The 27,978-nt window shown below is 33.4% G+C and overlaps 1 protein-coding gene across 7 annotated transcripts; it reads left to right on the top strand.

The window, feature by feature from the left end:
* The first annotated feature begins 35 nt into the window (after positions 1–35).
* On the top strand, positions 36–27,897 carry LOC106072985 (uncharacterized). 7 transcript variants are annotated; one of them, XM_056014621.1, is made up of 15 exons: positions 36–358; positions 6,900–6,967; positions 8,318–8,386; positions 8,940–9,088; positions 9,866–10,079; positions 12,471–12,749; positions 15,979–16,079; positions 19,524–19,680; positions 20,053–20,259; positions 22,744–22,821; positions 23,189–23,482; positions 24,951–25,283; positions 25,788–25,979; positions 26,641–26,784; positions 27,385–27,897. In XM_056014621.1, exons 2-15 carry the CDS (start codon positions 6,943–6,945, stop codon positions 27,453–27,455), a joined length of 2,313 nt encoding a protein of 770 aa, XP_055870596.1. In that variant the 5' UTR covers positions 36–358; positions 6,900–6,942; the 3' UTR covers positions 27,456–27,897. The 7 variants fall into 7 exon arrangements, with proteins under 7 accessions (XP_055870596.1, XP_055870600.1, XP_055870598.1 ...); XM_056014619.1 differs by lacking the exons at positions 36–358; positions 6,900–6,967 and adding exons at positions 7,037–7,143; positions 7,530–7,651; XM_056014625.1 differs by lacking the exon at positions 8,318–8,386.
* The last annotated feature ends 81 nt before the right edge of the window (positions 27,898–27,978 follow it).

The raw sequence follows: 27,978 nt of genomic DNA, 5'->3' as shown, positions 1-27,978 counted from the left end.
GTCTAAGTGGGATAATTTTTTAATTATTTCAAGTTTGGCTGCACATTCATCGCGAATATTCTAAAAATAGAACTACATTGCTATTAATGATTATATTATGGAAATGTACAAATACCACTGGCACTTTATTCTATCTTTTAAATATGCCCTAGATCTTTAGAAGAAGTAGCTTTTGTGATTTTAGCCTTTGACCTTTTCATATTTAAATTCAATGTTTACATGGAAAAAAGCAGAAGGAGGATTTAAGTAAACATGACCAAGTCAAGACAACCTCAATCGGCCTCGAGGTTTGAAATATATTCAAACGGAGGAATAAAGGGATGATTATCTTAAGTATAATTCATAAATTTGGGACAAGGTAATATTATACAAATTGATTACCCTTTAAAAAAACATGAAATAATGCACTGTTAGATACTTAGTTAGTCTTATTAAACATTTAGTTAGTATAGAGACGCACCATAGTTGACGGACTTTTAATGCGACATTTAGTGACGTCACGGCTTAGCGGGATATAGTCTGTTAATGTTAGTATTAGTCAGTTGGTGTTAGAACTTCAGAGAGATAACTTCGTATTAAGGACAGAGACTCGACTGTGGCCTTTTCAGTATTAAGCTTCAGTTAAGTCTGTATAACGGTTTGGACTTTCTACTTGTGTAGGCATTGTTATGTGCATCTAATACACCCGCACAGGAAACCCCAGACATCTCCAGAGTAATCAGTCGAAGTAAGACAGCCAGCAACAGCCACAAGGTCAATGTCTATCACAAGCACAAAAAGAATTGGAATCATAAAATCAGATATAGCTAGATTTTCACTTGTAGGAGTAACAATATACATCTAGTCAAATCTTACTTGTGTTAGACAGAATAACTAAACCAGTTTTACAATTAGACTTAGCAGAGTTTAAGTCACTGATTAACATGCATGACTAGATTGACACACGAAATGCGTAGGACAAAATTATCTTCTTTTTGAAGTAACGTCTGTAATATATAAGAAAAGAAAACATAGCTCCGAAGAAATTATTATGTAGCAGCTATGATTACATAATTGTACATGAAGTAATCTTTTAATGAAAAAAAATGCTCTTATGGAATCGTTTGAAACTTTAATGATTAAAAATGTCGAAAATTCAAGCACGTTAACACAGAAATGTGTATATCACTTTCATTTTTTAGCTATGTAAATTAACAAATTATAAATTGCAATATTGTGTCCAATGGTGTTGGTAAAAATCTCAGACAATATGATAATAGCCCACTTCAGAAGGAACACTGACCCATATCTTGGTACATAGTTCCGGTGCAAGAACCGGCAAAATTTTGATTGGGAGAAACTTTGGTCATATCTGAAGTTCCAAGAGCTGCAAGGAAATCTATCTGCCTGCAGTGTCACTTGACCTGTGTGGAAACTGGTGCACTGTGGACCTTCTGATTTTCGCAATATAATTTAATAGTTCCCTGCCAGCAGCCACATCCAGTAACATACCAAAAGTCACACCGTTCTCCATTTTTTCAATATTTTGTACCGAATTCTCAGCTGAGTTTTGATTTTTAACATTTGAAAAACCATTGATATTTAAAATTGCTTCAACTGAGTTCAATCAATAATTTAGTACTATAAATAACTCTAACAGATTATAGACTGAATTTATACCATCGAAACATCCTAATAACCTGAAATAGTTATATCTAGTTAATTAAGTAAAGTACGCCCTTTTGGATTTTGCAGTCTGCGGTAAAGAGGACATAAAGGTCATCTGTTTTTGTGATCCACGGTTAACGTACAATGTGTCATGCGGACAGCACAATGACCAACTGCCTTTACTTTACCAAACTAATGTAAGGTACTCATTGTGCGACTCAGGGGCGTCCCGAAAATCCCGAATGCATAAGGAATGTTGTTATAGGTCAAAATAGTTTACTGTCTTATTATTATTCTTGATATCTATGTATGTGTATATGGCCCCTTCTGTCTCGGAAGACAATGGATGCGCACAGAGGATTCATTAGTTTATTATTCACTCACAGTCGTTTGCCCAAACCCACCCTTCACTAAATAGCTTTTTTTCTCCTAACCGACGATATTATCGTTGATTTTATCCCAATATGCAGCCTAACCAACGATATTATCGTCTATGCTTAAAAAATGTTTTGTTATCTTTCCTTACAAAATGCTTTTAATTCTTTTAATTGCATATAAATAAATTATGAGTCATTCCCGTTTAGAAAAAAAATACGGATTTTTTTCATTTTGATTGATTTTATAAAAAAAAAAACGATGTTTTGATAGTGTGGAGGCTAAAAATTACTATATTTTTCTATATTAATATTTATAGTGGTGTTGGACATGGGATAGTGACCTCAAGACAATTAATATAAATTTTTTATATATGTTATATATTAAATTTTGTGAGAATATAAATAAATATCATCAAAAAAATCTTTATTTAATTTGGATCATAAAATATTGCCTAGATCTAGTCGAGATCTAGTTTTAAGGGAGACTTGTCCACATTCAGTAAGTTACAGCTTTGTGCTTCTACTTTCTAAAATGAACTTTTATTTTCATTTTATAAACATTAATTTATGCTATCTAAAAAGGGTGTGCATTTTCCTTTAATTGTATACCAAATATAACATTTTTTGATTACAAACAAAAACGTTATTTAAATTTAATCATAACAGGGTAGTGGGATATACATGAGTAAAATGAATAATTACGGAGAGAAAGAGGTAAAATAGGCTCGAAGATACATTACCTTTTTCTTTCCCAAACGTAACGATTAATGGACAAAACACAAAAGATATTTTGTGAAGTAGAATTAGGAATTTCCCAAAAGTACTAAAATAAGAACTAGTTTGGAAGCAATACTTCTTTTTTTAGCGGCCCCCGTAAGGGGAAAAAGCCGCTATTAGGTTTGTGCAAAATGTCCGTCTGTCCGTCTGTCCGTCTGTCCGTCTGTCACACTCAGATCTCGAAAACTAGAAGAGATATGAAAAATATTATTTCATCATTAAATCCGGCTTGAAAAGTTTAGGTGCAACGGCTACTTTTGGTTTTCTAAAAGCAAACCGTTTAATTTATAAAATTAATTATGCAAGCGATTTTTTCATAAAAATACACCAATTCTAAAACAATTACGTAAATGTAAGGGAGGCAATGTTACAATATGCTAACAAAGATGGACAATTTTTGTGTATTTTCAGTATCACTAAGTCAAATATATTTTAAAAATGTACAGGAAATGTTTACAACAAATACAAATAATAGTTAAAGACGTTTTTTCTGGTCAACTAGCTGCTAAAATTAAAAGAAAACATTTCTGTTTGTTTATAAAGGCTAATAATGCAATTTGTATGTAAATATCACGCACATTTTTTTAAATGGACTTTTTATGCAGCGATTTTCGTGCAGAAGCGTAACGTCGCAACATGAACAGGTGCTAAACCAATTCCTTAAACTTTTTTTAAAAATCAGATTTTATTTTTTGTTTGTTTAGTGCCCCCATCCGAATAAAAGAAGCTTATTCTTGTGCGTTTTGTCTGTTGGTCGGTCTGTCCGTCACGATTAGATTTAAAAAACTAGAACTCTAAAAGCTATTGAAAATCTGATTTACCCTTTAATGTTCCTCCCATAACATCTCAATAGTTTTAAGTATCTAAAGTTGATTGTTCCGGATTTTTTTGTGCAAAACTAATCAACGCCAACAAATGTTTGTTTGCTCTTCTAACTTATATTACATTCAATTTCCATGCTTAAACGTTGCAAAAACACATCATCAATAATATGTTGTTCCGTTTTTTATGTAAATAGCATATTAATGCTAAATCATAATCTCTATACTGACTTATATTTCATTAAGTGTAAAAATGTTCCGGATATTGTTTTATAAAACATGAATTATGCCTAATGATTGTTTGAAATTGCATAAGGCTTTTAAAAAAAGTAATTTACTAGAATTGATTACTGAAAATTACTTTTTAGACATTTAATTTTCTTGTAAAACATAACATAGAAGTTTTGTAATCGATAAAGAAAGTTCCGGATTTTGTTTCTTACAAATCGTCGCCAGAAATTTCCTAATTTATTTAAAAATCTACTAACGCCAAATAATTGTTTGAACTCCCTCTTCTAATTAATAAACAAATAATCTTCTCATTTACGAAATAATGTTTTTACGGATTTTTATGAAAAATATTTTAACTCACTACTCTCTTACAGTACATTTAACTTTCTACCTAAAACATTAAAAAATCTAATTATCGTTAATATTATGTTCCGATTTTTAAGGAAAACAGAATCCAAACACCAAAGTAAGGTATCAAAATCTCTCCACGTGGCTGTAGTACATCTAATTTTTATACGAGACCATCCAAAAAATTTAATTAACGGTATTACATTTATCTGAAATTCTCTTTTTCTTTTACTATTTATACAAACATCCGGAACAATCTATTATATAAACTTTTCAATTGTGTTCATACCTAAAAATTATTGCGATGTTTTGAAACGTAAAATAAAGGTTAATCAATTTTTAATAACTTTTAGTTGTTTTTTTTATATCAAGATAACGGACAGACCGACTGACAGACAAAACGCAAAAACAATGTGGCTTTGATCCTTTTTAAATAATATCTATTAGAACTCAGTGCACCAATGTCTATGAACCCTCGTTAAATATCTCGTGTAAATAAAGACATTTTTTTTTATGGTACCGGTACTAGCCTATTGTGAGGTAATGGAATTTTTTTTCTTTGACGTCATATGAATGGACTCTTTAAATGTAATGTTAAAAGAACGCACTCTGTGCACCAATGTCTATTAACCCTCGAAAAAAATTGCTTGTATTAATGAAAACATATTTTAGTCTAACTAAGCCGTGTGACGTAGTGTTTTTTTTTCCTTTGACGTCACATGGAATGAATTCTTTAAATGAAATGCTAAAAGAACGCACTCGGTGCACCAATGTCTATGAACACTCGAGAAATGGCTCGTGTTGATAAAGGTGATTTTTAGTCTAGCTAGGCCTTGTGACGTAGTGTTTTTTTTTCCTTTGACGTCATATGGAATGAATTCTTTAAATGAAATGCTAAAAGAACGCACTCGGTGCACCAATGTCTATGAACACTCAATAAAAGGCTCGTAATGATGAAGGCGATTTTTATTCTAGCTAGGCCGTGTGACGTAGTGTTTTTTTTCCTTTGACGTCATATGGAATGAATTCTTTAAATGAAATGCTTAAAGAACGCACTCGGTGCACCAAAGTCTATGAACACTCGATAAATGGCTCTTATAGATGAAGGCGATTTTTAGTCTAGCTAGGCCGTGTGACGTAGTGTTTTTTTTTCCCTCTGACGTTATATGGAATTAATTCTTCAAATGAAATGAAAAAAGAACTCGGTATAGTAATGTTTATTAAGCCTCGTTATGTGACTCGCGTTTAAAAAAGGAATGATATCTTGATTTAGATCTAATCTAGATTTTTTAAACTAGATCTAGATTTTTATTACAGTATATCTAGATCTGGATTAATATTCTAATTAAAATTATTTTAGAGTCTAGATCTAGAATTTCTAGATCTAGTTTAGACTAAAATAGACTAGATTAAGGTGTAGAATTTCAATTTCTAAACTTAAAGTGTAAAAAAAAAGTGTAGATTTTCATTTCCAAACGTTTTGATCAATATTGTAATGTTTTAATATACTAAAACTAATCTACTATTTTTTATTAAATTTAAATTTAAATTTACGGCAAATGAATCTTTGAAACATTATTACCTTTGACCATCGGATGGCTGCCTGGTCGTGCGGTTTGCGCGCTGGACTGTCGTTCAGATTTATGGATGGCCCAGGGTTCAAACCCTGCCCGCTCCCATCCCCCGTCGTCCTGCGGGAGGTTTTGACTAGGAAGTAATTATCTTCAACTCTGAAGGAACATCCGAAACGTGTAAAACATTTTACATCAAAATTAAATCACCTCTTGAATATTATTTGCGAATATGCAGATCCGACAGGGATCCGACTTCGACGGGGGCCGCCTCTGAGTTTGTGTAACACAAACTCTCTTTGTAATCTTGTTTTTTTTGTTAATGAAATGATTGAATTACCAAAAAGTCATATCCAGTAATTTATTTGATGGTACAGAGCTTTGTAAACGTCATTTGAAACATCTACATAGTCCAAATAATCCATACAGATTAATCCCATGTGCACAACGGATGTCAGGTTATTGTGTAATTAAGCATTCAGTGTTTGGACACCTAAAATTGGAAGATACCTAAAATTTATTCTGGCGATCTGTTAATAAGAGATAGATCAATTAGAAAAACAAGCAGCATATGAAAAAAATCCTTTGAAAAAAAAAGCAAAAGCTTATCTAAATGGGAAGAACAATAATTTAAGGGGACTAAACCCAACAAATTTACCATATCTGTGAATACTGAATTATTAGTTTACCTTATTGGTATCATACAAAATAAACAATTACCAGCTACTCTTTTATTTGTATTGATTCATGTCTTGTCTATGCCAATGATTAATTTTGCGAAGTTTCAACTTAATCTAAGAATGGGTGTGGAAGAAATAACGTGTAAACACTTTTTATCAGACAGACAGACAGACAGAGGGAGTTGATATAAGCCTGATAAAAAAAAACAACAACAATAAAAGCAGAACACTATTTTCATAGAAGAATCATATTTGAAAGATGAATCGCAAAATGTGGAGGCATGGAATAAATTTACTGTAGGACTGCTAATTGTAAATACCTTTCTTCCACTCCACGCACACTCTTTACTGGCAGCTAGTCATGCGTGACACCTGGAATTAATAGATAAAAAAGACCAAGTGCATGGACCCTACATTAGTTTTTTACCGTGTCCTCTATTTCTTTAGACAGTAACCTGTATGAAGTGCAAAACATGAGGGTGTCCAAGCCATGAAAAGGAATCGAAAGAACTTAAGTATTACTTTTGAACATTTCTTAATGTGTAACTTTCTCCGATGTTAGGTAACCTTTTTAAATGATATAACACAACTACACATTCATAGTATAAAAAATTAGTGCTTTCAAACAAAGTTATACATAGTGAAAAACTGTCGATTTGATTCTTGGAACCCTGGAAACAGGCATAGAAATGTTCTTTTTTGTTCAATAGTGTTATTTTATAATTAGTTAGGATGTAAAGTATATATTTTTATACTAATTTATTATTAAAAATCTTAAAACCTTCAATTTTTGTCTCCAATTTTACTTACTCTGTCAATATCTAAGCCATGATACGATTGCATGCGTTGAATTTTAAGTCTAATAGAATATTTTGCCCAGTAACTTGTCTAATGCTTTCGAAGCGTCATGAGTTCTGTTCCGCAATGTTTAGAAAAGATCATCTATAAAGTTAAAATGCATCTTTTATCCAACAAAATCTACTTAATAAAAAGTAGAAAATGTCAAAAATGTTGTAAGGTAAATAAATGTATAATGTCCATGGCAATCGCAAATCTGATTTTTTTTCACCTATTCAGTTTCAAATAGAATCTAATGTTAGGACATCTCTCTACCCTAGAGGCCAAGAATTATATACCTAAAAATTTGTGTAACTATCGCTGTAAATGGTATTTTATTGATTTCACCAAACACAAGCTTGGTAGGTATTATGAAATCACTTTTAAAAATATGTTTTAAAATATATATGTAAATATATATATATTATATGTATATATACTGTCAAGAGCAAGGCAAGAATCAATAAAAAAAATTTAACCAAATAGTTAATTAACTATTTGTAATAATTTATTTTGTTTGGTAGGCTATCTCGAACGAGGGAAAGAAATTGTAATTCACCAAAGTGGTGGTATAAGCTGAATTAGTTCCCTTTATAGGTCGTCATTTGAGTCTTAGTGAACACAAATCTGAAAACTAGGACGAGACTATAGAAACAATAGATAACTCTACAATCTCCCATACTCATTAGCTCTCCACTAGCAGAGTGGTTACCGAGTTGTCTTGAGAAGCCTGAGCAAGCTTGAGCCATGAGTTCAAATTCAGGTCGCACCCTTTTTAGCGGCCCCCTCAAGGAAAAAAGCCGCCTTTAGGTTTGTGCGAAATGTCCGTCTGTCCTTCTATCCGTCTGTCATACTCAAATCTCTAAAACTAGAAGAGAAATGAAAAATATTATTTCACCATGCGATGCGGATTGACACGTTTAGGTGCAACGGCTACTTTTGGTTCTCTAAAGTATTTATTCATGTATTTATTTATTGAAAGATAGAAAGATAAGCAAATAATAAAGTTTATTTCTTTTATATTTTAGGTTTTTGGAAAATCACGATGTTAAACAAATTTTTGTATCTCGTTTTATATCTTACGTTCTGCTTTCAATGTAAGTTAAGCTATATATACATTATTTGTATACTATAAGCTACGTATTCGACATAGTTATATATATATATATATATATATATATATATATATATAGTTTTGCTTTTAATATACAACACCTGGTGTCTAGAGATAAGAAGCTCGGTGAAAGAAAAATGTGAACACTTGAAGGATGAGCTCAGGTCAGTCGAAACAAGAACTCGGCTAGGCTTCAACTTCTTTGAAACTAAGACACACTTTAAGCATTTCAGGCTATGACACCTTCCAACTCGAAATAGAAACTTAAAACTTAAATGGTTAGCATGTTTCGTGTATCGTACTATTGACGAAACTTTAATTAACCCACTGGCGCCTATTTCTTTTGAGTTGCTCACTTTGCATTTTGCCTAAGAAATGTTAATATAATGATGTAATTACTAGAAATTGTTATTGTAAAAATAAAATTTGGAGAGGGGCCTATGCAACAGCCATTAAATTGAGCCCCGCGATTCGTAAAGCCGGCCCTACTTCTATTTTTTTTTTACTCAAACGTTACGATTTTTTTCTAATTTCAGCAAACTGTAGTCTGGACATAAAGATACGATGGGAAAAATGTTATTTTATATTTGAAGATGAAGAAGAATTCCATTTTGAAATATTTCTTAACACAGCAAAAGATGATGATCTGGATAGTCGTACTACGGAGGAGGTTAGATGCACATTGGTAATACTCGGCTTTAAACATTTGTTCTTATATACATGTCATTTTAAAACATTTTTAAATTATTAGCATGCCTTAATAGAGAAAAACGTTGTGAAAGTGCGTATGTGAACCCTATCTTTACAAAACAAGAATTATATAGCATTTACCACAGAAAGGCAAAAGCAGAGCTAGTGCTATTAGAGCATGGACTGATTTACTTTTGCCAGCCAAGGCAATCAAAGACTTTGCAGAAATTAAGTCATTGATTAACACGCATGACTAGACTTGTTCATATTGAAGATAATCGAGAAATTTCATTATCACTTTGATTCTGGATGACATTCGGATTTTATTTTTCTGTTTTAGAGGGATTATAACCCAGTGGTATAGATATGAATTTGGGGGTCCGGGGGACTTGACCTTTTAAGGGCCCCTTCATTTTTACATTCAACATCATGACATGAGATAATGTATTTAATAAAAATAATATATTTGTCTAACTTTCAATAGGTACTGTATATAAGTAAAATTTAAAAAAAAATAATCACTAAGACTCTTTTAATGAATAATACTGTTGTTGTTTTTCTGTGGCAAGATGATGCACAAGTGAGAAATCATATTCAAATTTGCTTAACGCCGTACAGCAAAGGCATCTATAACATCATCTAGTATTCTAGATCAAGATCTCACGTGACAGGGGACACAGGGGACTCTTAAAATTGGACCCCTTCTCCCCGCCACATATAACCAAAAGTATGACTATTAATTTAAATATGTTTACATTGTTTATTTATTTAGATCGTTCAGGACCCATATTTACCTAAGGATTGTAGATTAAACATCACTGCTGAAGACTGCATAAACAAAAAGTATTCTTCTTGTGGTTATTGTGATCAACGAATGAGTTATGGTTACTACATTGTTATGTCTTTTAACATTTCAACACTTCTTTTTAATTCTTTGCAATGTTTTTGGAGAAATGAAAATAGTACGTTGGAATTACCTGGGATCGGTAAGTCAATATTTTAAAGTTTCTGTATGATCTAACATTAACCCCTAAACTAAGTCTAAATGAATAATAAAGGAAGTGAATAAAGTATCATCATTGGCATCTGTCCATTGACCTTCGTCGTAGAGTTACTGTGACAGTTCGCGTAACCAAATAACTCCACTTTACAAGGAGGGCAGTTAATCTTAGTAGGATATCAAGAGAGAGGGCGCTCCATTTCCTTTATGTTATTCAATGGAAAATTAATTGTTTTGCTTCCTTTAAAAATTCTCTAAAAAAAAAACTTGACAGATATAGATGTTGCTGAACATTAATGTATTAAACTCTTGAATAATAGAATGCATACTTGCAGAAATACCCGACGACGGACAGTCCGTCCAAATTAAATAATTTTCTAGCTCTCTAGATAGGCTACATTTAAATGTATTTACTTTATACTTTGAAAAATTATAATGTTCAAACTAGAGTTTATCCAGCCTGGCCAACGAGCTAGTAGTTCTTTTCCCAACAATATGTATCAGCTATAGACATATATATATATATACATTATCTAGACTGGACATGGAGACTTTCTAACACTACGAAAAATGTCGTGAAAATTTTGTAGAAAGTTGGAACAAGGCATTAATTTGTAAAGTAGATAAAAGAAGTAAATTTTTTTTTCAACCCTAACCTATGTAACATATAATTTAATTTTTAGATCCAGATCTAGTAATTGAACATGAAAAATAAGAGTACTCCTGTCTCATAATTATTATTTTGCAATTTTTAGATACATAATCTAGAAAGATCTAGATCTTTTTAACTTTACATAAGACGATTAAGATCAACATGAATTATTTCGATCTAGGATTTTTTTAAACTTTATCTCAATGGAAACAAACATGAAATAGCTTTGTTTCATATATTTCCTTGAATATCCGAGAAATGATTTTGCATTATTTCTAAACTTTGAAAACTAAAGATCATTACTTTTCTAAGACAGAAAAGATTGATTGGGGCGACTCCCCTAAGAGCTTGAAAAAGAGTTTACGTACATAAATATATATATATATATATATATGTATATAGGTCTGGGAATCGATCAATCGCGGATAAGAATTTATTTGCGGTTTCCAGTCTAGTATAATATATCAGCTTTCTAGGGAAATATTTAGAGCCGTTTACGAGATCTGTGTTTTGAGTCCTATTCTAGGTTTTAGATTCCACAAAAGTACAAGCTGAATAGAGGTATTGTAAAAAATAGCTCTGATTGTGAAATTTCTCGAAATCTTACGAAATATATACACAAAGTTTTGTAGACTTATTTATATTTCTTTTATTCGATATTTCATTAGGTCTTAAATTATCTCTTACACAAGTTCTTTTGAGGTTGTGGTATCATATTGGTAAAGTACCCGGTGAAGACAGATTAATGTTGTTTTAATTCGGGATTTTAAGGACGAGCCTGAGCCCCTAAGTTGTAATGGCCACTTGACTTCCTCTTTAATTATCATCTATAAAAACAGATAAGCTTTACATCATCTGTTACATAGATAGCAATGTCTGAAATGGGTAGCTTTTGTACACGTTTGTTTCAAAATTCCCATCATACAAAAAGAATTGACTACACTCAAGAAAAATTTACGAGCAAAACATTTTCATACTAAATATTTTCACAAAATTTAATTTTTATTTTTTTTTGTAATACCTCTATTTAAGTCAGAACTTCACGGAACCTTTTTCTAGAAATTTTACAGTTGATGTATTTCGTTGAGAAAAGAATTACTAGCGTAAACAAAATCTAAAGCTAGAACGCCATCTCCTTTAAAAGAAGAATACAGGAACTAAGCTTGACGCAAACACAAACAATATTCTTGGACAACAAAACACGCCCAATGAAAACTAATTCCTATACATAAAAACACGACTATTAGATAAGAAAAAAAAATTTCACGCGCATACAGCAAATGGTTCAATAGTTTATCAGAAGAAAAAAAAAATATTGGCAAAAGAAGAGATATATATATAATCTAGATTTATGAGTCAAAATTAATAGATCTATATTGATTTGAGATTTTTTAAAAATTTGAGATCTACATCTATATTATTTTTTTTTTTGCCAGCGATTTGTACACAGTTTTGAATTATTAAAATAAAATAAATTCCTGTTATTTATTTATTACCAAAAAGAATAAAAACAAAACAAAAAAAATTAGCAAAGCATGGAAAGATTATAATATATCTTGTATTTTTGTAACGTACTTTCTAATAATTTAATTCAATGACAGTTTCATTATTGTTAAGATATCTAAAAATATAAAGTTTTATTTTTTGCAAAGCCTGTTCATGTTTAGTTATTATTATTTGCATAGCTTTGGTTTTCTTTTTTTGTTTTGTTTTTCTCCATTTTAGATACAAACTACTTCTGGCTGACAGCTTTTAATTACACATTTACAATAGAGTCGTCGTTAACAGAATTGCACGGAGTGGGGCATGCACTAAAAGAAGATTATTATTCAAATTATAACAACGATATGGACAATGTCTTCATCTACTTTGGAACCGAAAATGAGCAGTTTACTTTAATTCAATATGGTATCTTAAATCAATCATTGACTTCGATAGATAAAGAGATTATCTTTATATTGAAATGGTCGAAGTCTTATTGCCACTATGTTTGCAATTCTGTAGGTAAGTGAGTAAATAATAAATTTTTATATCTTATACAGCTTATTAAATATGCTCAACTACTAAAGACTAGTTAATAATATTTTGTTTAAAAAGTACGACATTCATTTATTTGTTGTGTCTTTTTTTCCTTGACAAATCATAACGCTATATGTAAATCTGTGTTTAGATTAATTAAATACACATCTCTTCATTTTACCAATTCAAACTCGACTAGACTGCAATTTCACTGTAATCTAATTCTGTACAAATCATTTATGCGACTCTGTAGTTACAAATTTTCTTATGTTTAATTATGTTGTTCTAAATGTAGTTTTAAAAAAGGTAAATGCACAGGGAAAAGAAGACACATATTAGCCAACACCAAACCAAATAAAGCATCTGGACCTGATGGTATTCCAGCTAGATTACTCAAAGAACAAAGCAATGAGCTAGCCCCAGTGTTCAAAATACATTTTCAAGCAACTCTTAACCAGGGCAGAGTACCAAAGAAGCTAACGTCTCCTGACCCAGGGAAACTACAGAACTCTATCACTAACCTAGAACACATAATATGTACCAACATCATAAACCGCTTCAACGGACATAATGTCTTTACTTCATACCAACATGACTTTAGGAAATATAGATCACGTGAAACACAACTAATAGGACGAATTGATGATTTTTCAAAAGGTTTAGATAATAGTGAGCAAATAGATGCTATCTTACTAGATTTTTCCAAGGCTTTTGACAAATTTCACCAACATAGTTTGCTTAAAAAATTAAAATATTTCGGCATTGATGGTTAGTTGCATCAGTGGATTAAAGATTTTCTGATTGGGAGAGAACAAACTGTAATAAAAAATGGCTCTAAATCAACATCAATAACAGTAAACTCAAGAGTACCTTAAAGAAAAGTCTTAGGCCCACTACTATTTTTAATTTATATATATATATATTGTTACGATTCTCTCCTACTCAGGCCTTCTGTAAACACTGCTAAACACAACACAACACATCAAGAACTTGACAACAAGGCTCCAAATTATCTGGTACTTTAATAATGGTCAAATCAAACAGCCAATACCACACAATTGGCAACACAATCAACTGCTACAACGTTAGACCGTATATCAATGTAATAAACTCATAACTCTACTGTCTCTTCCTGGACTCTTACGTTTCACTGGAGGACTGCACCAGGACCGACTTTGTGGCTGACTAACAGTCCCGGTCTCAACGCTCTCCGGTCTTGAACTGCCGCTTTCTTACACACTGTGTCTCTGGTCTGCGCAGGCTTATGATCAGATGACCATAACACGGGCGTTATTCACGTGCAAAGTTCTTACCAGTACTGTCCCTTGCCTTTCAACATAGCACGCTAAACTGTATTACTGGCCTGTGTCACCTATGTCAGCTGATCACACACAGTTAACCCTTTTGCGTCGCGAATAGGGTTATAACAATATATTACCAAATTGCATTAGTTCAGGAACAAAAGTCAGATCATTTGCTGATGATTGCATAATATATAGAACAATAAAAACACTAGTTACAGAAATTACAAAGAGAATTAGATGAACTACAGAAATGGGGAAATTGGAGCATGTCTTTTCGCCCAGAAAATGTCAGTTATTAAAAGTAACAAAAAAAATAAATTAAAAAAATAAACTCCAAGGTAAACCAGTAACACAGACTAAAAATGCAGCATACTTATGTGCTATAATAAATGAAAAACTGTCATGGACTCCCAATATAATGAATCAATCGAAAAATCAAACAAATCATTAAGGTTTATTAAAACAAATTTATATAAATAAAATAAAAACATGAAACTAAAATGTTATTTAACCTTGGTTAGGCCAATAATAGAATATGCATCCTCTGTTTGGGACCCCTCAACTCAAAAACATTAAGAATTTAGAGTAATGAGATTCATAACAAACGAATATTCACATTTGACTAGAGTAACACCTTTAGTAAAATCACTAAATTTAGAAAGCCTTCAGGACAGAAGACGCAAAAGTAAAGTAGCAATTATACATAAAACACTGAACATATACCATCTTGCAGAAATTCAGATAAACAACCATAGCGTAGAGCGAGTAGGAACAACCATCAACAACAAACTGAAATGGAGTGAACACAACCACAACCTTTACACCAAAATTCACCAACAATTCTTCTATCTTTGAAAGCTAAGGAAATTTAACATCGACATAAAAATTAACTTTTCTATACATCAACCATCAGTAACCTAATTAACCTTGCCATCACCTGCTGGTATGGTAATTCTTCACTGGCACATAGACATTGACGAAATAGACTAATTAAAAAAAGCATCGTATATCACTCGAATACAGCTACCATCTCTTGAAGAGCTTTTTCAAGAAAGATGCATTTCCAAAACACACACAATTCTTAAAGACAACCTGCAAACACTGTTACATCCGATCTGATCGAAGTGGTCGCCTCCTTTCCTTTAGGACTAAAACAGAAAGATTTAAAAACTCCTTCATCCCACTTTCGGCCAGAGTGTCACAAGATCAGCTGTCGTCATCGAGAAGTACATAGAAGTCTAATTTATAAAGCGCTGGTTATGTGTGTGTGTATGTTTTTAGTGTGTGAATGTTGTTTGTATTTGCATCTTTATTGTTATTGTACAGTAGTTACGCTGAGGTTGTCAATTTTAGTCAAACTGAATTTCCATTTGATTGGAATAATAAAATTATCCTATCTCCTACATTTGGAATTTGTATTTTGTCGAAATGTTTTTATATACAGTGTTATTTAAGGTATAGAACAGGTTTCTGGTGGTTCTTAAATGTCTGTTATAATTTATTTGTAGTAGAATTTAACTCTTTCTCTCCTAATTGACGTTGATTTGACCTAGTTAAATTAAATTAATGTTTAATTTTATAAACTAATTTTGTGTTATATAAAATGAGCAAGCATTGCCCTTTAATTCTAGACCAACTCAAACATTTTCTGATAACAAACGACAAAGTTACTGAAGCTTAACCATAACAGGGTTAGTGAAATAGTAATGAGCAAAATGAAGAACTCCGTTGAAATGTGGAAAATCAATTACGAAGAGAAATAGTTAATGTATTTGTTAGTAAACATAAAAGAAAACATTTGTATAAGCATTGATAATGCGACAGAAATTGGTAAACTTTCGGACTTTTCATGTAAGACCAACAGTTTTCATTTATATGCATTGCAAATGAAATTTATGTATCTACTTTAGATCGTTTTAAGCCAAATGTTACTGTGCGAGAAATAAGCCCTGACAGCCTGCTAGTTACAGTTGAAAAACCCGGAGGTTACGATGTAAAAGTAATTGTACTTGTAAGTACGTTTTAAAGCTAAATACAATATAATGTTCAAATATTTAATTGCTTACCATTGTTTTTTTAAATATTATTTCAATAATTATTTTTTTATTATTATTATTATTAAATTAAAAACGAAATAACATTCATTCTCTGGCACCGCCAGGGTCAAGCTTTGTTAGAAACAAATTTATTGTAGCTCTTTATTATTTTTTTGGGGCGCGGTGGCTTTCAAACCTGGGGTCCTGGGTTCAAATCTCAGTGAAGACTTTGATTTTGAATTTCGGGATTTTTAGGGCACCCCTGAGTCCACCCAACTCTAATGGGTACCTGACTTTAGTTAGGGAAAGTAAATGCGGTCGTTGTGCTGGCCACATAGCACCCTGCTTGTTAACCGTTGGCCATAGAAACAGATGACCTTAACATGATCTGCCCCATAGATCGTAAGGTCTAAAAAGAGAAACTTTTCTTTACTTTTTATTTTATTATTATTATTAATGTACTAAAACAGTCTGTGAAATCTTTGCTTTTCATGTAAAAAAGGCCTCTTTTCACTTTTGTAGAACCAATAAACTAGAGACATTCCACATAAAGATATTACGTATAAAATAGACTTAAGAAGTAGGTACAATTAAAACAACTTGTAATATCAACAAGAGGGCGATGTCCGTTTCTTAGGTTTTGGCTATAAAGTCGATTATCCCTTTCAGACCTTGCGATCAGTAGGGCAGATGATGTAAAGGTCATATATTTCTTTCAACAACTAGATCCTACATTGATTTTGAAAGGACTATCGCTTTCGGGAATTTCCGAATGCAAGGCTTTTCTAAGAATTTAAAAACCTAATGTTCAGGAAATTTTAAGTCTAGATCTAAAGGCCTGTATTGAAATATTATAAAGTGTACTACAGTGATGCTCAAATTTATTCGGTCAATGGACCATTTTCATTTCCAACAATCGTTTCGCGGGCCACATCAACAAAACGGAAAAAAAAAAACAGGAATTAAACAATACAGGGGCCTACCATTTTGATTAAAAACCAGTGAATTAATTTATGAAAGTTTATCATAAACCAACGTAAAAATATAGCCGGCTGCATTGATGAGATTGTGAGTTGTAGCCCTGAATCTAGAACTCTATATCTTCGTCCGTGAGACGATTAGGTAATATGGTTTTCGTCTGATTCATCACTGAAAAAGTTTGTTCTCAAATATAATTGTTTGTAATTATTGTGACCACCTATGTTTTCGGAGATTTAGAAATGTTTCTGCAAGCAACATAGAGTAGAAATCCATTATCTGAATCACTTGAAATTTGTCAAACAGGGATGTTTAGCTTCGTAAGTCAACCAGTTCCAGTTTCAGCTCTGTCTGGGCACTTGAAACATCGGCCGCAGGTGGATTTTCGAAACCACGAACTTTGTTCATTCTGAACACGATCATCATCACATGGTCCAGACTGATACCATGCCAAATACATTATGTTGGGGAATAATTCAATGAAGCCACGGCTCGTGGTGGTGAGGTGGCTGAACGGTATAGCACTTAGCGTCCGAACCTAGGATCTCGGATTCGAATCCTGGTGAAGACTGGATCTTTGGCGCCTCTGAGTCCACCCTGTTCTATTGGGTACCTCTCATTAGTTGGGATAAAGTAAAGGCGGTTGGTCGTTGTGCTGGCCACATGACACCCTCGCTAACCGTATTTCAAAGAAATAAATGACCTTCACATCATCTGCCCTATAGACCACAAGGTCTGAAAGAGAAACTTTTTTACTTTTACAGAGGTTCAGTTCCATTTGGCTCGACAACCTTTCTAATAACCCTTGCTATTAACCATACTTGTGGCACTATCAGTAGTCATTCCCATTAATTTCTTCCAAGGAAGAGAACCATGCTGTATGATGTTTGAAACTTCTTAGACAGGACTTTGATAGTGGTGGTCTCATGCATACTCCTCATAGTTACTAACGTCTCTGGTTTCAAAACTGTTTTTTTTTTAACGCGAATAAATAACAGATATTAGATATGTCTGTAGACTCGTCAGCGGCAATAGAAATTAAAAATCGAAATCTGGTTACATTTAAATCTACCCATATCTTTCTCTCACCTTGTATTGTCAAGAGAATGTTGACAACAGCCACTGGATTCTTCTTTTCAGAAACACAGTTCATTGCTAGCAAGCACTTTTTTATGCATTCGCCGTCGGAAAATGGTTCCTTTTTATAAATATTTTCATCTATCCTCCTTTCTAGGTGAAATCTACCAAACTCGTTTCAACCCAAAAATGTCGCCTTATTTCTTTATGTGTTTGGTTTCTCAAAGCTGTTCGTGTCCTTAAAAAGAGCCTCTCTATCTTTATAAAACTAAATCTGATGGCTTATTATCGGTACCAATCCATTTACCCTAACTTAGAAACGGATACTTTTTCCAAACTTTTCTTTATGAAAGGGGATTTTCTACACTTTTTGCCAACGTTTCAGAGGGCCGGATGGATCCACGCCATGGACCGAATGTGGCCCCCGGGCAGTATTTTGGACATCTACATTCACTTATCCAGGACACTTTCTCTGTGAGAATGAGGGAGGGGTGGGTAAAAAAATTCCCCATTTTTTTTTTTTTTTTAATTTAACTTTCATTAACTTTTAAGAGAGAAACACTAAGTAACATAAAGGCTCTATCGTCTTTCTGTCATTCGCCTCTCGTTCTTGTTCACCCCAACTCTACAAATTATTGGCCATAATTTTACTCCTTGTTGCATCAGAAACACGCAGAGACATTCCTTCTTCTTCTTCTTCTTCTAGCCAGCTTTATTGCTGCTGAGCTGTCAGCTCTTTTGCAGACTGTGCCAAGGAAAAATAGTGTGCTGTTTTCTTCAGTTGTTCAGCACTGCCGTACAGGGTGTTGGTTATGTTGGGCTGTAGTGGAAGTAGGGTCTGCCTAAGGTGGATTAGGGAGGGGCATTCAAAGAGGATATGGTTTACAGTTTCAAAGGGGTGGGCGCAGTGTCTGCAAAGGGGGAGTTGTGTGGAGTTTATTTTGTTCAGGTGGTAATTTAAAAGTGGTGTGTGTCCTGTTCTTAGTTGGAAAGATGTAGATTGTTCTTTGCTGGGGAGGAAGTTAATACTGTCCAGTTTGTTAGGTATAGTCATTTCTTTGTACATGGCTCTGCCAGTGTTTCCTGATGCCCATTGGTTGAGCCACTCATCTTTGTGATTGTTGACTAACATTGACCTTAGGGTGAGGTATTTAACAGGTCTATCTGGTTGTTCCATAGATGAACCTGCCTTTGAAAGCTTATCTGCCTTTTCATTTCCCATGATGCCAATGTGTCCAGGGATCCACTGTAGTGTGATATTGATACATATTGAGACATTCCTTAACATCAGTCTTAATTATCATTTTTTTATCAATTATCAAAAATATATCTACAGAAATAATAAAATATGAATGTTTTTTTAGGACGACGATATTGAACTAATCAGGGAAGATAGACGCGAATTTGTGTTTACCAATTATTCTTCAAAAGGTGACATTCATGAAACTCATAACTTGATAATACTTCTGAATAACTACGAAGTATCTTCAATGTGTTTTAATGCCAAAATCTGGAATTCTAGTAAGTAGTAAACATATCATGTTAGATAATAAACACAAGCTATAATGAAGACAAAATACAAAAGATAAGAGTTCCAAGAGCCGAAAGCTCAACTCTATCTGACAGTTTCAAGAAGAAGAAGAAGAACTGACTTCTAATTTACTCAGTCATACCTTGCTCATTATATAAGCTGTTTACTCAACCAAGTACAGCAGTCACTACTAATCACCAAACAAACTTTATCACAGAGAGCACCGCATTCCAAACGAATACATTGTACTTAATCATTGTGAGTTTCCTATACCAATGCAGTAACTTTCATTTCTCCAGATTCTCCCATTTAAAAAAAAGCAATTGTTTATTTAAAGAAGTATATATTACTCTTTTATTTAGATAATACACTTATCACGTTGTCTCCTGACTGCCCCAGTGGACCGTATGTCAAGAATGGCTTTATCAGACGTAACACTACAGCTTCCTGTCGCTGTCTTCTCTCTGGGGAAACATTTCCTTCAGCTAGTGTCCAGTGGTTTGATGCTACAGGTCTGAATGTAAGCCAGTCTGGAAAGTATAGTGACCTAATTATAGATGGAAGTCAAGGTAAACTTTACTATGATAAGGCTAAATAATATAGTCTTAAAATCTCTCTTCTGTTATCAACTTATAGCTAAAAGTGCTATATAGTTAGTTTTGTAAAAATTAAAAGTACTTACTCGACTGTGGATTATTTTTTTAAAGTAGCATAAATATTTTCAAATTCATCAGAGCGCCTCAAGCTAGAGGAAAATATGTGTACATACTAGATATGCATTGTCACGGAAGAATGTTTGTATGAGTGTATAATGATTTTGACTTATAGATGTCAGTTAGAACGTATGCGCGAATGACCGGAAGTGTGCTAGCTTTTAGACAAGGAGAGGTCATCGTGTGGTATGTGCCATCAAGTATAATAAAGTTTATGTGATCGTCTTGACCGAGTTCTTTCATGTTTTGTGCTTAGAGCTGAACCAAGGGACACTACTATAGATCTATACATAATGAAAGCTGAAACAATATAATAGATTGTTTTAATGTTTTAGATTTAATTAATATAGAAAACCTTAGTAAAAGAATGTCTATATAGAATACATTTCTAGTGCAAATATTGTCAAGTATTAACTGCACGGTGGCTGAGCGGTAAAGCGCTTGGCTTCTGAACTAGGGATCGATCCTGTGTTCCAATCCTGGTTAAAACTAGGATTTTTAATTTCGGGATTATTGTGCGCCTCTGAGTCAACCAGCTCTAATGGGTACCTCAGAAATGTTTGGGAAAAAAGACGGTTGGTCGTTGTGCTGGCCACATGACACCCTCGTTAAACGTTGGCCACAGAAACAGATGACCTTTACATCATCTGCCCAATAGACCACAAGGTCTGAAAGGGGAGCTTTACTTTACTAAGAGCTGCACTACACTTATGCGTATTTCTTTTTAATAAAGCGATCATCTATTGACTCTCCCTTAAATAGGGGCAAAATATAATAAAAAGCTCTTAACTTAGCATTAGATTCTTCAAAAGGATCTTTTCAAAAACAATTTTTAAAAAGATTAATGTCTATGTATAAAGTTGGATGTAACCATTTTTATGTCGAGGGAGACCATGAGCTAGATTATATATCTTTAAACACAAGTCTCAAGAATCGGAAGGCTTAGTTTAAAAGGCTATGACACGACAAAATAGCGCAGACTAAATAGCGCGGACAAAATAGCGCGAAACAAAATAGCACGCATATATATATGATGTTTATGAAAGTACCGGATTTTAGTAAATTAATGTCCTGGGCAGCAATGTTTTTAAGGTCTCTATCTTCAATATTAAAAGATGGCTTCCTGGTCTTGTGGTTTGCGCTCTGGACTGTCGTTTGGACTTATCGATGGTCCCGGGAAGTAAATTATCTTGAACTCTGAAGTAACATCCGAAACATGGAAAACATTTACAAACATTTTACAAACAAGATCTTAGAGTATGCATATTTCAAACAAAGAGATTAGTTTAAATTTTATCTCATTCTCATTTTTCACCTATGAACAACTTACTAAAATTTTGAAAAGTCGCGACCCCGTTCAAGGTGAGATAGGATAATGTGTGTTACACATGTGTGATAGTATCATCAGAAATCTTGATTACCTACGCATTTCTCTTTGATCAAACCTGGGCATCTCTTTGCCGCAATTTTGGCAATTTCTGGTGTGTTAGGATTAGTTTGTTCCACCTACCGATGTAAATACTGACTTTGAAGAAGTAAATGATGATTCTTATAATAAACTCCGCTCTTTCAGTGTATTTACTGTATTAATTATAGTTTCAAATTTGTCTACGTACTAAATACTAATGTTTCGGATGTTCCTTCAGAATTGAAGATAATTTTTTCTTCTTGGACCAAACCTCCTGCACCTTAACTCAAAAAAACATTAAGAAACTGGAACAGACACAAAATAGAGCAGTGAGATTCATAACAAACGAATATTCACATTTGACTAGAGTAACACCTTTAGTAAAATCACTAAATTTAGAAAGCCTTCAGGATAGAAGACTTAAAAGTAAAGTAGCAATTATACATAAAACACTGAACCATAATCTTCATATACAAAAACAAAATTTAATAAAATACTCTGAAAGACACAAAGATAAATGCACATTCCTCGTCCCATATGCTAGGACAAATTTGTACAAATGCTCCTTCTTCCCTAGTGCTATTAGAGCATGGAATGGGTTGCCTGAGCTAGCCAGGAAAACCAGTGACTTAGCGGAGTTTAGGTCATTAGTTAACATGCATGTCTAAATGCATGGCGCGTAGGACGTAATCATCTTCTTTTTTGAAGAAACGTCTGTATTATATAAGATAAGACAAGATAAGATTTGAACCCGGACGACAGTCCAGCGCGCATACCAAACAACCAAGAAGAAATCAGTGTTGACCAAATGTCCTCAGGCGTGGCGTTGATGCAATCAGAATGAGAAGACAACGTCAACAAGCACATTTTCAAGGATACCTCATTAAAATATTTTATTTGTAATTAAGTTTTATTGTGTATATTTCTACCAGATAGCGGCAAATACTTTTGTTACGTTGAGAACCTCAAGAACGAAACAAATAAAGTCATTTTTGAAGCAAAGTTTTATGGTAAGTTAATAGTTTTTTCAAATATGCATCATTACAAACATACCGAAGAGTGCGCATGTCTTTCGTTCTAATACCTTTTATGTATATGTGTATATACACACCGGATACGCCAGTTGGTTTAACCCAGGCTTTAAATTGTTTACCTGGACACAACGACTCTTTCATTTCTTTTTTTAAATTTTATTTTCAATGTGACACATTTGTAACTATCCCCCCCCCCCAATTAAGAAGAAGAAGAAGGTTTGTCTTCGATTACAAATATATATATATATATATATTACAATTCTTTGTTATTAGTTTTTAATTGTGTTTAGATAGTTGAGCCATACATTTAAATTAAACTAAGCAATTGTCTTATTTTCTTCAGACATACCAGAAGTTGTTAACTTTACAGTGAACGGTTTAAACTCAGTCAGCGTGAGTGTGGGTGATACTGTCACTATCTACTGTCAAGTCAAGTCAACAGGTCCGCCATCTAAAGCTGTACTTCTGGCTAGTGGTCTGGGATCAGTCAAAGAAATCATTTCACCCAACGAGACATTAGAGTTATCTCTCCGTGACGTACTGTGTGAGGATTCTGGGAGATACAACTGTATAGGGCGGAATGGCTTTGAAGACAACGTGACGTCATATCCGGATTATGTGCTCATAAATATAAAGTGTAAGATAGATAAGACAGATAGATATACAGACAGACGGATAGATAGATAGATAGATAGATAGATAGATAGATAGATAGATAGATAGATAGATAGATAGATAGATAGACAGACAGACAGATAGATAGATAGATAGATAGATAGATAGATAGATAGATAGATAGATAGATAGATAGATAGATAGATAGATAGATAGATAGATAGATAGATAGATAGATAGATAGATAGGTGATTTTTACTTATTTATTTGATACATTGTTTAATTCAGTTCTCATGTCACCTACAATTTTAAATCAACAAACTGTTGGCTCAAGACATTTGTTTTAAAAGAGTGCTATTAATGGAGTGATATCCTGTGTTTGTGGAAATGAAGAATTTCTTAAGGAAATCTGGCATTAATTACCCATTGAAAGTAATAAGCAATATTTAAATTAGTTCCGTGGTCTTCAGGTTGGAGTAAAAGTTTAACATAACCTGTCCCTTCATTTGAGACACAGTAAGAAGCAGTAAGAATTTTAAACAGTTTTTTGTTTAAACACTAAACTGAAAAAAGTTTTGTTTTTACGTCAGGTGTTTTTTTTTTTTGTTTTTTTTACTATTCCTCTTATAAGCTTACAAATTCTGCATAGGTTCAAAAACACAAAAAAATCTGGGTTGTCACGGATCTGGAAAAGGGCTTTAATAATGTTACTAGGAAATTGACAGTTTATGTATATCTTTTGGGTTAAAAATACTAGCCAATTGACCATACAGGGAAAACTCTGGTTTATTTTGAAAATGCAATTTAAAAACATTATATTTGATCTGGAGGTTTAGAATATCTTCATCTTGGACACATGTTCGTCAGCGGGTATTCATTAAAAGATTTAAATAATAAATAGATGTTCAGGAACGTTTCTGTAAGACGGGGCAACGAGCTAGTGGCCTAAACTGCCCACATGTTGTGACGTTGCAGGTGAGTGTTGGGGCCCTCTAAAACGATTGATCTTTATCCAACTCATTGCTCCAATTTAGAACCCTGCCTTTAACCAACCACAGATAAGTAGGACGAGATCATCTTTAGATCTGAAGAAACTCAACAACATGGCATATCAAGTATAGCAGCGAACTTGTTTAAGCTAATAAAAATGTAAGATAATAATAATAAATAATAATGATAATAATAATAATACTGCTGCAGACCTGCCACATCACCAGAAAATTCCTCAGTGGAAACTGATAAAGGGACTAAGATGAATTTGGTTTCTCTTTAGCGAAACTCGACCCTAGCAGCGCCAGAAAATGACTACTCGTTCATTTCTAGCATAATAATGATAATAATAATAATAAGACTAGTCTTCGAGTCCTAAGATTAATGACGAATGCTGTTTCCCGTGGCTACGAAGCCGTAGCTGTGACCTACATATTACGCCACTTATATGAATAGATAAAAGAGGCATCATACACATCTTAAATTTAATTTGTTTTTAGGTCCTATAAAGTCTGTCCAGAAAGTCAACACAATTCCCACAATTCGAGTGTCACCAAATGAAAATACAGTTTTCACTTTTGAAGTCTACGGCTATCCTGAACCGACGCAATACGTTTTAAAAACAGAAACAGGACAATCGACTTCACTTATTGATCAGAGCAAATACAAAGTGACCTTCTTAAGATTGACTCCTCCATTGGGACAGATAACTGTGACAGTCTATGACGCAGAAGCAGGGGGAACAATAACTTACATTCTAAGTGTAACAAACGAAGCAGGGGAAATAACTCTAAGATATCATGTAATCAAGGAGTACCCACAAACAGGCTCAGGTAATAGTGTTAGTCTTAATTTATTTTGTTAAATAAATAAATAGGAATATTTATAAAAACAAACGCTCTTTCTAACAAACACAAAATGAACAAAAAAGAACAAGACAACTATTTTCTTAATTTTCTATATTTAATTTACACCTAACTACAATTACCAACCGGCTTCCCCATTTGATTTGTTCCAAAGCTGTATGAAGTATACAATGTAGGGATGCATCACTAAATCTGCTAATGCTCCCATAAAGCCCTATGATCATCCAGCACACACACATAGAACCTTTTTTTCACATTCAGTAAAACTGTCCGCGTTTTAACAACCCCAGGTTAGGCCAGTGTAAGATGATACATTTATGGTAGATGTTACGTTTAATCAAGTGTTAAACGTATTGTGCTATCGAGGTTACAAATTCTGTTTTAACATATATGTAGATACCAGCTAGTATTACTTAAAGTAAAAAAAAATATTTGAGCCATGCATTAACGAAATGTATAATTTGTCCACAGACATCCCAGTGTCCCAGATCATTGGAGGTTGTATTGGTGGACTGGGAGGTCTTATATTGGTCAGTGCTTCCATTGGAATTTCGCTCTGGTTTATACAACTACGCAGACGTAAAGAAAGCCCAGGTTATAATGAGAGAAATGATGTCACCATGCCTGATATTATACAAGAAAACAGACTACAAGCTGAGCAAAGTAAGACACTGAAGGTTATTGTGACTTTATTTTTCTCACTTCGGGATGTAATATGTGATTGAACCACATTAATTAAAACCACAAATCAAACTGTCTCATCACTATATAATTCTTTTTTTTTCAAGCTATCATTTTTATCTAAATAAATACAGCAGCGTTTCTCAAACTGGGGGCGCGATGTCCTGATAGGGGATGGAAGGGAGAGGTGCGGAGACGTTTTAAATAATTTTTTAGAGGACAAAAAAAAATGCTGTATTTTCATGATAATTAAAAATTCATATTTTAAAATTAACCAATAAAATGTTTATTCAGCTTGGGTCTTTAAGATGCGCTGTGACTGGTTTGAGAATTTTATTATTTAAATACAATCATCCGAAACTTAAACTTTGTCCTACTTGTCAGATGGAACTCCCGCATGTATTCAACATAAAGGTTACAAAATAAATAGACATTCAAGTGCATTTTGATCACCGTGTTATGTAGAAATCATTAGCTAGCTAGCTATGACTATCAAATAGGGGGGACTATATTATCTAACTTTAGAACATTTAGATATCTAAAATAGCTTAATTATAAAATACGTAACATCCCTACTGACGCTTACAGTGTCTATAAAATATAATGTATTAACATCTAGAATACTCATCTTTTTTCTCCTAAGAAATTGATATAGAAATGAAAAAGAAAGATATACAGAATGGCCAAGAAGATGTATGGGATGCCGAAATAAATACTCAAAAATCAGGATGCATCGCCATTGTTAACGTGATGTACAGTCAGCAAGCGGCTAATGTTCCCATTGATGGTAACCTGATGTTTTTGTTTTATGTATATACTTAATAGAGGCGCTGTGGCTGAGCGGTAAAGCGCTTTGCTTCCGAACCGGGTCCGAGGTTCGAATCCTGGTGAAGACAGGGATTTTTAATTTCGGGATATTTGGGCGCCTCTGAGTCGACCCAGCTCTGGGTACTTGACATTAGATACTGAAAAGTAAAGGCGATTAGTCGTTGTGCTGGCCACATGACACCCTCGTTAAACGTAGGCCACAGAAACAGATGAACTTTAGTTTTTTTTTACTTTTTAATGTGCTTATTCGACTGTCTCCATAGTATCTCACACCTTAGAATCAGTCAGTCCCTTAACTATTTAATGTAACTTTATTTTGACCTGCGCTTTTCTTAAATTGGCGAAATGATGTTTAGAAGACGCCAGGAGAATGCATGTCTTAAAGACTCAGAATGCATAATAACGGTTGGCGCCCCAGACCTCGCACTTCCGATTCCCATTCTGACTACAGGAGGCGCCAACATCATTTTTTTGTCTAGTAAAATTTATTAAAACACTAGATTGTAACTATTAGCATAGGGATATTTGTATAAAAAGTATTTTTTCTTTGTTTCCATAGATTATGACAAGTTAGAGTTGTCTACAAATGTGGAGAATGTTTATCGCAGACCTGAAAATAGCTCAATATAAAATATGTCCTTTAAGCTTAAATATAAGTATTTCTATAGTAGGTGTTAGCAAAAAAACAAGAATAAGATATTATATACTTTAAAAAAACAAAGCTTATATTAAGTGTCACTGTATCAATTAGTTTGGATCAGTCATGTCATTGTGCGTATGAATGTTCTTATCTTATAATCTGTGTGATAGAGATATTTTTTCCAACTGTTTTTGTTTAGCTTTTTGCTTTCTCAATGTGCTATGATCATGTCATCTGAACCAGTTTTTTTTAAAAAAGGGGGGGAGAAGGCGGTACATTGGTGAATGCTTACATGATCGTTTTAAAAGCATGAACAAATTTTCACTCAGGGTTCAAGATTGTTCACGAGGACAACTTTAACTAATACCGCCTCTGTCAAGTACGATTTCTTTCCCTTGTTCAAGATACCAAATAAAATAATTATTTACCAAACTAATTGGTGAATTTTTTTTACTATTGATTCTTGTGTTGTCAGGTAAAAGAAATAATTTTGCAAAATTTCAGCTTAATCCG

The sequence above is a fragment of the Biomphalaria glabrata genome, chromosome 16 (genome assembly GCF_947242115.1).
Source record: "Biomphalaria glabrata chromosome 16, xgBioGlab47.1, whole genome shotgun sequence".
Lineage (NCBI taxonomy): Eukaryota > Metazoa > Mollusca > Gastropoda > Planorbidae > Biomphalaria > Biomphalaria glabrata.
The sequence above is the reverse complement of the archived record's forward strand: the minus strand, read 5'-3'. Positions and strand labels throughout refer to the sequence as shown.

Excerpts from the sequence above, each read along its gene's own strand:
- LOC106072985 (XM_056014619.1), top strand. The coding sequence starts at position 7,546 with ATGTTAGGACATCTCTCTACCCTAGAGGCCAAGAATTATATACCTAAA. Across the intron at positions 20,260-22,743 it reads AATTATAGATGGAAGTCAAG|ATAGCGGCAAATACTTTTGT; the intron begins GTAAACTTTACT and ends TATTTCTACCAG. Across the intron at positions 23,483-24,950 it reads TGTGCTCATAAATATAAAGT|GTCCTATAAAGTCTGTCCAG; the intron begins GTAAGATAGATA and ends ATTTGTTTTTAG.